This window comes from Ictidomys tridecemlineatus, chromosome 4, assembly GCF_052094955.1.
Source record: "Ictidomys tridecemlineatus isolate mIctTri1 chromosome 4, mIctTri1.hap1, whole genome shotgun sequence".
Classification (NCBI taxonomy): Eukaryota; Metazoa; Chordata; class Mammalia; order Rodentia; family Sciuridae; genus Ictidomys; species Ictidomys tridecemlineatus.
Window position 1 is genome coordinate 134,791,279 of NC_135480.1, and position 13,979 is coordinate 134,805,257.

The 13,979-nt window shown below is 35.4% G+C and overlaps 1 protein-coding gene across 1 annotated transcript in view; it reads left to right on the forward strand.

The window, feature by feature from the left end:
• The window catches only part of LOC101971998 (guanine nucleotide-binding protein G(q) subunit alpha), a 279,733-nt gene that overhangs the window by 185,316 nt on the left and 80,438 nt on the right, over positions 1-13,979 (forward strand). Inside the window, exon 3 of the mRNA XM_078047445.1 lies at positions 12,950-13,104. Coding sequence (XP_077903571.1) covers positions 12,950-13,104 — 155 coding nt within the window. The remainder of the gene's footprint in view (positions 1-12,949; positions 13,105-13,979) is intronic.

The window sequence follows — 13,979 nt, forward strand, 5'->3', positions numbered from 1 at the left end:
GTCCCCACATATGCTAAAGAACAAGCTACACGCCCCAGCCCCTCCAGTGTTAAAATATAAACAATGCCATTACAGCTTCTGCTCCAGGTTCCCAGAGTGATCACAAGACATGCAGCCCTCAAAGGTTGACATGAGGAAACAAGGAAAGCCTAGGACCCTGCTCTTTTGTGTTTCTGGTTAAATATTTTAATATCATTTCAGTTTGCTTAAATATGCAATCATTAGAGCAAGGCATCTCTGGCATTATTGAATCCAATGGCCCAGTTACATAAGTCAGCCCTTCACAGATAAAGGTTCTGGAGCTAATCTCACATTTTACCAGAGAACCAGTAGGTCTCCCAGTTTCCTGAGTAGGACTGCTGCCTCTGTCCAGAACTGGTCATTGTACCGTCTCTCTAGTGTTCCCTTCAGTCCTCTTAAATTTCATTTCTGGACAAATATATCAGAAGTGAAGATATCTTTGTTCTGTTTTACGAGTACTTACTACTGGTCTATTACTAACATTCTGCTAGAATACAAGAAATATTAGACAGTCTGACTTAAAGTAATATGCAGCATTGTTAGAAATTCTGTACATACAGACCTGGAACAGGTAAACAGCGGTACCAGACAATATGTAGCTTGATGCCCAATGAGTGTCATGAAGACCACCAGTGTCCTGAGAGGATAAGAATAACTGAGAAAGGCTCAAATGGGAGGATGTAGTGAATTCTGGGAAGGACGAATCCCACCACACATCCTTTTCCCCCAGATTTATTTTTTAATTAGATTCTACTGCTATTTTGTCTTCATAAATATGAAAATCCCATACTATGTTACTACCTAGACACTCTGATTGTTTCTGCTCAAAATTTTGAACATATTGCTTGAAGTTTTCCCTTTATTCCAAAAAAGTTTAAATCTCTATAAATTTAAATTTTAAATTTTATTAATAAATTTAATTTATTAAATCTGATAACCATGAGTAGAAAACAAAAGAACAGAGTATTTTCATAGAATGGTAATTAATCCAAGTAGATAATTCAGAAGTTTCTGTCTGTGTGGCATTGTTTTTCATCTCATATCAGCAAACCAGCAGTCTCCTCACCTACCACCTCTTGTTTTCTTTCACCCCAGTCTTCTGCATTAGGTTGAAAGAGATCAACATCTTCCTTTAACTCATATTTTCCCAGAAAGAGACTAGTTTAATAGTAGATGTTGATGCTCTAGAATGGTTGGTATTTCCTATAACCAGGTATAGGAGATTTTAAAATATGTAAAATATATGGAGATAGTGCCAATAGAAACTGGAGAAGGGAAAGACGTGGTCTCTTGTACTGTCCGGGGCACTCCTCGCCTGCAGGCACAAAAGAGGTTAGTGAAAGGTTAACTTCCTTCTGACAGGCAGTTTCTATATAGGTTCTTTGGAGTGAAGATCAGAATGTTATCAGAAATGGATGGTAGCTCAGATGACACAGTGAAAAGGAAGTCGGGGCTAAATTTAGAAATCACACAGAAACTTTTTAAAAATAGCAATATAACCAATAACACAAAAAAGAGGCAATATGCATTTTCATCTTCCTGAGAAAGCAGTGCAAGTTGGTGTGGGGTTTTTTGGGGATTATATAAAGATTGATTTGGTTTGTGGTATTTCATGACTAGTGCTGTGTCACCAATCACTTTAGCTTTTCATGGGAAGCTCTTTAGAGTTGAAGAGGAAGCAAACTAGGAGAGCAGATGGTAAAATGCTTGCTGAAGAGTGAAGTTTTTGACACAAAAGATTGAACCTCAGGTGAGGATGTATGAAGAATTTAAAAATAAAGAATTCAAGGAGTGGAGAACACACACACACACACACACACACACACACACACATATCAATCACATACACACACACACACACACAGGTAAAGCCTTCAGGCACATCTAATGGGGTGTGTTAGACAAGGTTTTTTGTTTGTTTGTTTTGTTTAGGGATTGAACTCAGGGGCACTGGTCCACTAAGCCACATCCACAGCCTTATTTTATATTTTATTTAGAGATAGGGTCTCACTGAGTTGCTTAGAGCCTTGCTTTTTTAGCTCCTGGGATTACACGTATGTGCTACTGTACCTGGCTTAGACAAGTTTTTGATTAGATTGTGGTCTTTGTGTGTTTCAAGAGGAATATAATCTAAGGAGATTTAGGCTTTCCTATAGTGGGGGAAAAAAACAACATTTTTGTGTCACTGAAAGTCAACATCCTTCTAGTTGAAAAACAATTTAACTATAAAATAATCACCAGTGATAATTATAATTTTTATATATAATCTATATCTTAAGAATTTAAAACAGCATTTCCTTGCATTACAAAACCTAGTGCTACAGCATGTTGGTAAGAATCCTAGAAATTATAATTTTTGAACAGATCCCCAAGTTTCACTGAATACAAAAAAGTATTAGGAGAGGATATTTCACAAAGATATTCCACCATCGTTCCCCTTGTGTTATACCTGAGGTACAAACTAAAGATTATTTCTATTTATTGACGCATTAGTATGTGCTTGTTACTCTGCTCTTTTATGTATATTCTTACTTTTAATCTTTACAACAGTACTGTGAAGTAGTTATCAGAACTTCACTTTGGGGTAAGGAAATCAAGGCTTTACAGGAGTGCCAAAGTATGTAAATGATCTCATTCCATGCATCTAACTCCAAACCACAGGCCCTGAGCCACTGTGTATGTGACATTCCTAACAACCCAAACCATGTGGTACTCTTTGGTACCTAATGCATGCCGTGTTTTTCTCAGTTAGATCTGTGTGTATTAGAACTCAGAGCACAAGCTTTTAGTGCATAAATTAAAGTACCATGAGGAGAAAACATTGGAAGGTCTTAGCTACACAGGTTTTTAATGAATCTTAGCCAATAAGCTAAGAAAATGTTGATTTGTAGGAGTCAGATTCAGAGTAATTCTCAGTTCTTCATATGCAAAGTATTCAAGCCTCCTTATCAAACAGAGAATACAAGAATTACACGAAAGCCCTGGGATTTGTGGGTTTGGGCAGGGGTAAGCTCAAATTATTTCAGGGTCTGGTAGGTAATATGAAGGTGGCCAGGTTTTGTTCTTTGATCCAACATAGTTTTTGCATTATAGGACATAGAATATGCTTAACTTCTGTAACAAATTATGTGTTCCCTTCTTTATTCTTGTCAATGTGAGAGTCAGTTGGTAGCCAACCTCACTAGAGCTCCTTGTCATCTTGGAATATGGGCAATATTGCTTAGTCTTTCAGTTTATCAAAAGGAGTAGGTATTTGTATGTTTTGTTTTGGTGTGTGTGTGTGTGTGTGTGTGTGTGTGTGTGTATGTGTGTGTTTGGGTTTTGTTATTCTTAATGTGAAATCTCTGAATTTTAGATATTGACCTCTTAAAAAATTGTACTGAATCAAGTGGTGTGTGAGACCTCAATTCTAGCCCTCTTGGTATGAAAGCCAAGTCTTCTCCATGTATAGGCTAATAATGAGTCCCAGTGTGACTGAGATTCAGATACTAAACTTGATACCTGTTGTCCTAACATCCTACCACTTTAGCATTTGTCACAGGTTTTCATTTTTTAATAAAGCATTCTTATTAATATCTGCATTAAAATAAGCCAGTTTAGCATTAATAGACATTCACTTTGTGTTTCCAGATTTGTCTGTGCAGGTACATAAACTCTTGCTTGATTAAATCTCAAATCTGTTCCAACACTTTTCCACATCCTTCCCAGACTCATTGTTAACTGTACCTCCCTTTCAAAGACAGCATGTGGCATTTCTACTGAATAGAAGTAAGTTCCAACAAGTGACTGGAGACATCCAGCCCCTTCTAGTCTCAAAGTTGTAGAGGCATGTGTTGCTGCTGCCTCTACTAGTCATGCTGTTCTCTGTTCACAGCAAGACCCACTCACACACCAGCCCAGCAGTAAGCAGGGTCAGTGGGAAGTTTTTGTCATGTGAAATATGTGTGGAAAATCAGGACTGAACAATCTAACTGTGTGGTCTAAAAAGCTTTTGCTTCAGTGACCATTTGCTATAAATCTATTACTATTCAATTCATTGTTTAGTTGATGCTTTTATTTTGGGACAAATTCTTTTAGCCATAATAAGCTTTGAAAAACCTTAAAATACATGTTTAACAACAAAAAAATACTGAGCTTTTTTGTTTGTTTCTTAAAGTCAATGATAATGTATAACTTATGTAAAGATTGTTAATATTTAGCATCCACCATTGTAGCCATAGTGATGTCATCAACCACAGAAAATTTTAAAGGCCTAAGTCTTCTACAAAAGGATTTATATCTACTTCAAAAGTTTGTGGGTATTTTCAGAAGACTTTGCCCGAAGATGACATTTTACATGTGCAGTTGCAGAAAATGTATTTTTATATCAGTCCTTAATGACTTTTCATTTGATAAAGTGACTTCCCTTCTAATCTAATTTAGCTCATCATTTATTCCAGCTATTAAGAAATCATTTACAAATAATTGATGGTTTAGTTTTTTTTTTCCACCCACTAATTCATGGAATCCAAGTCAAACTTTTAAAAATTTGTTGATAAAGTAAAATACTTAGCATGGCTTTGGATACAATAGTAAAACCTTTTGATTATTTAAAATGTTTTAAAAGTCATTGTGGAAATAAGAGTATTTTGTGGTAATGATATATAGTTCTTGATGGAAAAAAAGTGTCATCTACCGTAAAGTACTACATATATTAAATAAAGCCTATGGATCAGAAATGCGCTTGGAGTTAGTTATGGCTCACATATAAGTCACAATTGTATCTAAATAACCCTCAACAACCTACCAATTGTGAGTTTCATCTTCAAAACATATTTAAGAACATTAGGTTCCTATTGGAAGGTAGTTCCTATGAAAATATTTGAACTTAAATATTTACATATTTTCACTTGAAAAATATAATAGTGTAGGAAATATCTTCCATTTAGCAGAATTTGTTCTGACCTTATCCAAAGAGAGGATATTTGCAAATTAATTATATTAAGGTCTGCAGAGAAGAATTGAATTGAAAACATTAACAATTTCAAATTTATTAACCTTCAGTGGTTAGTAGATGTTTAAAAAAGAATATTGCAAGCAATATTTAAATATTTAAAAGTATAATATGTCCATTTTGAAAAAAATTAGTCTTCTGAAAAATGTCAGAGACACATTATAAAATACAGATATAGCTAAGAGCATGATTCAAGTACAAGAAGGTACTAATAAAAATATTTATGTTCATGTTTCTTTTTTAATTTACATGAACAATGAAAGTTACATTTTTAAGAAATAATTTTGTATTTGGAAATAATGTTTTAAAAAATATGTATTGCCTTGAATAATACCAACATAGTACAACTGATTTGTTGGTCAATAAATAAATATTTTAGAGTTGCATGACATTAACAATTTTAGTAGCCTTTTTTATACTCAAAAGTATCATGGTGTGGTTGGTAAACTGCATCATCACACTCTCAATAGAAAGTCACCAGTTTCTTAGTACTGGTCCCAGTAACATTCCACAGTTGATTACTACCTATAATCTTCCTAAAATTTATGTCCTTACCAAAGTGACATTATATGACTTCTGTTTATTTAAAAATCTTTCTGGTAAGATATGGGTTTCCTTCATTTCTGCTCACATTCTGAATATTTCGTTACTCTTTTTCTCAGGACAAAGAGGTATCACTGCTATTATTTTGTTTTATATTTTTACTAATAGAACAGTTTCTTCTCTGTGTTAAAGGGGCATTTAGACAAGCTATTTGAAAAGCTTCTTTTCTTCCCCGTGCCTATTTCATACAGGGTGTTCCAGAAAGATTGTACCCCTGTGCTGGACCTTGGAATGCTCAGGAGTGTCTGGGCCTCAAAACATTAAGGAACTTGTTCATTTTACTTTGAAGGCTCTGTCTGAAAGTCTACGAAACTGAGTTGGGGAGTCTTCTTTATCTGTTTTCTCTTTTGTCAAACAATAAAATCCCAAGCCAGCAGCAACATATTCCTCTGGTTAATAAGATTATAGGAGCACAGACATTACAAAGGGCTAACATGATTAGATTTTTTTTTTCCTGAGAGGTAATATTAGGAAATGATCCACATATAATATGTGATCTCAGAAATGACGATGATATGAATCCACAAAGCAAGGCATTTACGTACTATGCCAGACTTGGGGAGAATCAGCCAGGAAGCTATTGTATTTGTATAAAATCAAGCCCCTGTTGGCTGTTCAGGTTCTCACTCCCTACTCCATGTTTTAAAAATGTTATCCATGAGTACAACGATCCTGTAAACCAGTTGAAAGGAAGATAGCCTCCATGGTCGAACAAGTTTGAGAACTCCAACCCTTAACTCACAGATTCCCAGCTCCATTGTCTTCTTAAAGCTTCTGCATTTTGCAGTACAGACATCTGTTTAACTTCTTATAACTACCATTCTCTACATTGGTCTTACTTTGACTTTGGAACCTACTTGTCAAATAGATAGCTATTAAAATCTCAAGTAACTAATGTCCCACAAATATTCTTTGAAGGCATCCATACATACATTCCCTAATCTTTTTTTCAATATTGCTTTTTAGTTGTAGGTGGACACAATACCTTTATTTTATTTTTATATGGTGCTGAGGATCGAACCCAGTGCCCCACTCATGCCAGGTGAGCACTCTACCTCTGAGCTCAAACCTCAGCCCATTCCCTAATCTTAATGATTTGAAATCTTTAAAAGAGTCTCCCTTCCCAGTTTCTTCTTTATCACACTATGACTTTATATAAACTTTCTGAAAATAAACTGTTCTTTAGGTAGTATTTATGATGCTTATGAGCATATACCCATACTATGATGTTACCATCATAATCATAAAGGTAATAAGTGGGACTTCAAAGAGTGTAAGATTTATTTGTTTATTTATTTAGGTACTGGGGATTTTGAACTCAGGGCCATTTTACCTCTGAACTGCATCCCCAGCCTTTTTAATTTAATTTAATTTATTTATTTTTTAAATTTTATTTTAATTTTGTTTTGAGACAGGGTCTAGCTAAGTTGGTGAAAATAGAACTTGTGGTTCTCCTGTTTCAGCCTCTGGAGTCACTGGGATTTCAGGCGTGTACCACTGTGCCCTGGTAATGCAAGATTTTGCAGATCTGAGGGCAAGATTCTTTGTAATAGGACCATGTAAATTACATCAGTCCCACACTCTTTGGAACTGCTTGGTTTATGTTTTGCCATACTGCGTCAAGCATCTGACCTCCAGTGTCATTGCTTCTGATAATTAGGATATGGTGACAAACATGAAGTAGGAAGATGACAAGCACAGAACTAAATAGAAGAATGTTTACTTGAAAAATTAGTAATAGGGCCAGAAAAGAGATTTGAGTTCTTTTAAAAGGAAAAGAATGTTTTAAATGATAAAGGAATATTTCCTCCACTAGGCTTTACTGACTTATTGGAAATAAGTCAGTATAGCCTATTGGAAAGCAAAACCCAAAAGAGAAAGATATTTCCAGCAATATTTTATTTTTCTTTTATTCTGATGCTGGGGATTGAACCCAAGACCTCACCCATGTTAGGCAAGTGCTCTGCCATTGAGCTACTTCTTCAGCCCTTCTTGTATTTTGTAGTACTTATAATACTTGTTTTAGGCATTTTACTAACATCTCTTAACTTCACTATTGTGAAGAAATGATGTGTGTTGACTTGGACTATTCAGTTTTAATGCATATTCATTAGTACTTCATGCATCCTAATCTTGCACCAAAGATGATTTACTAATAAATAAGTAATAAATGATTTTTAAATAACACTGACACAATGTTTTTAAAAAATAGCTTCACATAATGGTTGCACCCCACTGTTTTGCCCCCCACACCTCCCCCCCCAAAACTGGCAGAAAATCATGATGATTATGTGGTGAAATATAATACAATTAAAATCTGGTTGTCTCAGGCTGATATCAAGCTCTACCTCTTCACTTATGACCATGATTCTTTAAATTGCTCAGTGAAAGACTGAATAGTCTTCATCTTATACCAAGTTTAAGAGGGACATGAGAACTTAGCAAAGAAGAATAAGTAGATCCCTGCCGCCAGTAGATTTCAAACAGGATCCATAATCTTCAGGAGGGGCTTCAAGAGGCTGTGTCATGCAGTAATTTGTAATTTTGCTGAGCAATGAGTTGCATCATAAGTGCAGAGAGGCTTTTCTATGGAATGAGTCAGTCAATAACGTGAACCCAGACAGCAGCGACTCCGTATGACTTTATTGTTGTCATTTATGTAGTAATGCTTATTTAAAAAGATGCAGCAACAACTGTCGCTGTGTGCAGTGTACCTGAGAGAGGGCCAGCTGTTCAGGCTATAAAGGGGTCAGAAAAAGGTGAAGAAGTCTGATGAATAACTGTGTCCAAGTTTTCTGCTGTCAATTTGATGCTGAGGGGCATTTACAAATTTGAGGACTCAGAGACCCAATATCCAGGAAGGGTTTCCAGAATGTCATTTCCCATTTGAACAAATTAAGAGTTCGATGATATGCCAAGGGCACAGAGGCATCTGTACATATATACCATAGCTTATATTTTCTGTGCTATTTTTCCTTTTGTTTTTGCCTTTTAAATAACCAGTAGCTTTAGATATTACGCTCCACCTTTATGTATTTTATATGCATTCTGTAATTTAACCCTGTAAAGTTAAAGCAGTTATTACCCCCTATAATGGATGGGAGAGTAAGGTAACCAGGAAGCAGAGGTTTATAGAGATATTGGCTACCAAATACAAAGTCATTCTCAGCTACAACTGGGTGGGATAAGGCAAATAGGCCAGTCTGAGGGTTCATCACTGTGTTATGTGCTTCCTTTGAGCAGAGGAAAACAAAGCTAGCTGGATTGTTGTTGGTGTCCCCCCCCCCGCCCCCCGTATTTAGAGTCAAATGGAAAATGTAGAAAGGTGGGAGCCTTAGCTTAGAATTAAAACAGACTCTGATGGTGGTCCCTATCATTTCTGATTCAGAGGTCCTCTGAAGTCTCCCCTTCAAACAGAGCAGATCTAATGAGCTGAATATTTATGTCTAAGAGCTTCAGCAAATGTGGAAGTTACCATTTGGTTTTTAGTTCCAGAGTGTAGGAATAAAAATAGGTGTGACATTCCAGTCTAAAGCCACCTTGAGCTGTTAATGAGTTTTTGAAAATCCTTTCAAAGTGACCATGAGATTTTTAAAATTTCATTTGAAAGCTTGGCCCTCAGTGGGCAGGGTAAGACCTAAGACCTATGTGGTAGGACCTCCGTTCCGTCTTCCCTTTGCAGAAACAGCCATGGAAATATCAACACATCTAAGATTTACCTGAATTTTATGATCACCATGTCACAAAAACATGACATTACCACATTGGCACATCTCACAGTTTCCATGTGGCCTTTCCCTAGAATTCTGCCAGAATTCCTAAGAGGAACTTTTTAGAGTTCTCACAGTGTTCCTTCTAAGGCTTGCCATGAGCTTCCTAAGAGTTCTGAAAGCTAGCATTCAGCATTAAATATCTCCACCCAATGTGCTCAACAGTAACTTGAAATGAAATAAATTTATATTTTACATTTTATTTTTATGATTCATTAACACATTTTGCTTTTCTGTGCACAATGCTTAAAATGGGTTAATTATAATTGACTTATTATATTATGTTATTGAAGGTGACTTCATATGCAATTTTATTGATAATTGTTTTAATTTAACATAATTATTTATAATTTTTTACTACTGTTTGACATTTGGGCAAATTTTTAATAGAATCTAATTTATCTTTCTATTCTAACATACTAAAAAATATTATTTCCACAATGCAAAATGCTTTTTACAAAAAAAAAAAATCAAGGATTGCTATTCCTTTGGGAATGTTGACATAAACAATTTTTGAGTTCTGTGTGTGTTTTATAAAATGCTGCCAAGCTTTTAAATAACTTAGAGAACATCACATGAAAGCTCCTACATAAATGCAAATTATAATTGATTATATTTGAATGCTTTTTTCCAAAAGAGCAAGGATGGAATTCTTAACTTCAGCTTTAAAAGTGACTTAGAAATTCTGACCTGGGTGGAGGCAGCACAGTGATCAGTGTATATTAAGGGTAATATTCTTTCTTAGATGATGGAGGTTGACTTGAGAGTTATAGATTCAGCACTGAGACAAATGATATGGCATTCATTATGCAGGTTTGTGTGAATTGAATCACCATGATTTTTCCTCACAAGACCATCCCCCCACCCCCACAGTTAAAAGAAGGTATCATGTTTATTTCTCCTACAAAGGTTTTGTTTGTGTTATTCCTTCTCTTTGGAAGCCTCATGAATCTTCATCTTCACCTATAATCTTCCTATCTTCTCTCTGATCCCTACTCAGTCCATACTGCATTGAACTTGCTCATGTACAAAGTTAGCTATGTTTTGCCCTGTCTTATCAGCTATGGTTTGAGATAATAATGTATTATTTTGCTGAATGATATTATGTGCTCATAGAGGAACAGTTTCATAACTCTTCAGTGTTACACATTGTGGGTGTGTTTATTACATATATTTACAGTCATGCAATTTATGCTAGATGAGATGATGGGTGTTTTGGTTGAGTTGTCTTATGTTTATGGACAGGGAAAATTTTATATAAAAATGTAATTTCTCATAAGAATCATCACTCGCATTATAGGTAAAGCCAGAATTAGAATTTAGATGTCGTAATTTCCAGCCTACTTTAGTACCCACTCTTCTTTCTTCCTTCCTTCTTTCATTTTACAAATACTTATCATTCACCAGGTATCAGACACTTTGCTAGGCCCTGATAATGCATTGTTGAGCCTGTCTTGGAACTTATACTATCATTAGAGAGAAATGCCCCTATTCCAGCTATTGAACTAAGCATTGTTAAGAATTCTATAGTTCTATGAGAGTAAGTAATGGTAAGTAATGGATGGACTCTTTCCAAATGCCATCGATTGGCCTAGTGGAGTGAGTTATCAAATTCATTTTGGAAATTCTACCTACCCTAACCTATGTCACCATGTACTTTTACCCAATCCAGAAAGCAGTCTTAGCCATTTCACCTAGTACATATGGAATTTGTCTACATATTATTGTAGTAAAATGCCAGAAAATTATTCAGTCATCAGCATCCATTAAAAGTACCCACAATGTCACCTACTGTGTCCCAGGTTGTGTGACTTTAGACTATACCCAACAGGAAAACATTTGGCATATGTCCCTGCTTCCATCCCACCTTCTGCCTTCCTCAATATTCTCAGATTTCTCAAGAGAACCCATGGGATATATAGTTTAGGATTATATCAGGGGTGGTCAATTGTCCTATCTCAGGACACAAAGTTAGTGCTTGTTCATGCTTAGTGAGCAAGGGCAGAAAGGGAGGGGTTGAAACCTGATGTTAACGGTACTTGCTGATGTTGGACAGAGTGAAGGAAGCCTCATACGCTTGGAGGAGGGCCAATTCTGTAGGCAGAGCAGATAGGTTCAGCCCAGTCTTTGGGAACAAGAAAGTTCAACCTGATTTAACAGTGTGGCTATTGAGCCAAGCAAAGCACAGCCTGGACATTCGCTTGGGCCACTGTTTTTGAAAGGCTCCACTCAGAAGGAACTCTGATTGATGTAGGCCCTACCAAGGATGGGATTCAGGACTCCAGGCTGTTAACATTGCTGATAGGTTAACAAAGCATTGCCTAGACTGGGACTAATTCCTGAAAGTAACTATAGGAATCCATTTCCAAGATCAGATAGCTAGGGCTTCTTGGTTGCTAGATCTGATTGTTGTGGTCAGAGTAGAACTCATAAGAAAGTCTAGAGTGTGTTGAACTTCTTAAAACCTTAAGTCAAAATTAGTGTATTAAAAAAGGTCTTGTCCTACTTATGGGAAGAAAAGAAAGGTAAAGGTTGGGATCCAAACAGGGCTGGAATGAATAATTTAGCCAAGATGTAATCATGATAGCCTTGCTAACCTTGTTAAAAAGTTTGTATCTCTATGCAAACTAAGGACTCTTTCAATAATTATCAGCCATCTGCCTCCAATTTTTAAGTTAATTAGTTATTATATTTATTTTTATTTGCATATTTATATGTATGTCTAATTTTCGTATATGTTACATTCAATAAAACCTAATTTCATTGGGATTATTAGTGATATATTCTGGCTAATTTGAGAATAAATGATGTTTGGTTAATAAAAAGTATTGTTATTTCAATCTTATTGAAAAATATTTTAAATCCCTTTTTCCTGCTAAATGTAGTATAATGAAAATAAGAACTTTTTTATGGTTAAAAAATTGAGTGGAGTCCTTAATCTGATAATATAGACAAGGCAGATATAAAATATTTTGGAGGTTGGAGTGTGTAGGGGTAGAGGGAAGATGATTATTATTGTTCAAATTAATCATTAGTATTAACTGTTCTGGTGGTTTTATACCCTACCCTAAAAGCGAGCCGTTAAAACATCACCTGATTAGTTGATGATTCTGAGTTTCTGCTAAGACATGTAATAGTTATGGGCTGATGTGGTATGTGTTTATTATAATAATTTATAAACATAGAGGGGATAATAATTTAATATTAACAGTTTTAGGATCACCATACTTGCCTGAAAACATCTCAGCATACGTAAGATGACTTTATTACTGTTCTGGCAAGAGAGCTGAACACTCTGCTTTCTTACAGTTTTTCTGATCAACTTTAAATAGCCTTAAGGTTTCCTGTAGAAAGAAAGACTTGAGATTGTGTTTTCTCTAAGAAAAATTAAAAATATGAAGCATAACTTTATTATGAATCAGTTTGAAAATTAGTCTAAGAAGGAAGATGTCACTTGAATCATGCATAATATTACGTGTAAACCAAAGGTCATTTGGGAAATAACGGAAAGGGTATTAAAACTGCTGCTGTTTTTTCTTTTTTCTTTTTTTTTGTTAAACAGGCTCATGCACAATTAGTTCGAGAAGTTGATGTGGAGAAGGTGTCTGCTTTTGAGAATCCATATGTAGATGCAATAAAGAGTTTGTGGAATGACCCTGGAATCCAGGAATGCTATGACAGACGACGAGAATATCAGTTATCTGACTCTACCAAATAGTGAGTATCCAGGCAGGAGGCATTGAGATCTTTCTCTTTACCCTGGTTTCATTTGAATATGTTCTACAATTGTTATAACGTCCGAATTCTGTGCTATGCATGTAGTAATCAAACTTAGGAATTATAGATACTAGGCTTGTTCCAAACTCATAAATCTAGACTATATTATAAGGGTTTGGACTCACAATGGAGAGTATTTTCTTTTACCTATTTGAAAAACAAAACAGAAGAATCTAGGAATCTGATTTACCACCTTGTTTCCTCCCCAAAATTGCAAAACTAGTAATTGTCAAACAAACTACTCAGTTTGAAATCTTGTAATAATAATTTTTGAGACATTCTAAATCTTGTTCATGTGCTGGAAAACAAAACATTAGATATTGCCAATAAAAATATGATTATGGCTTCTTAAAACATAAGATTTCCTAGTTTGAGTTCTCAGAATCTTGACCATTTTCTGAGAGCCACTATTCTGTTGATGGATGGATTTTCCTTTGCATGAAAATTGCATGTGAGTCTAATTTTGCATGCATTCCAGAATTATTTTGTGAGTTGTCAGTCAAACTCATGTGTCCTGGGAAATATTTGCGTTCTAGAGAAATCTGTCAATTCTCCAGTTAAATCTTGCCTAACGGAAGGAAAGTAAAGATGTTGGTAATCATTGGATTAGTGTCATCATTGAATTCAACAGTCTAGATAATCCAGCACATGAAAAATAGTGAGAATGTTTTTTGTTTTGTTTTGTTTTTGTAGTATTTAGCCAGATTTCTGTCTGCATTAATTATGTTAACCCAGTTTGCCTTTTGTCTTATTTTGTGGTCAGAAGAATGGGTGGAAAATATTCAGCAGCCTTAGGCCAATTTATTTGATAAAGT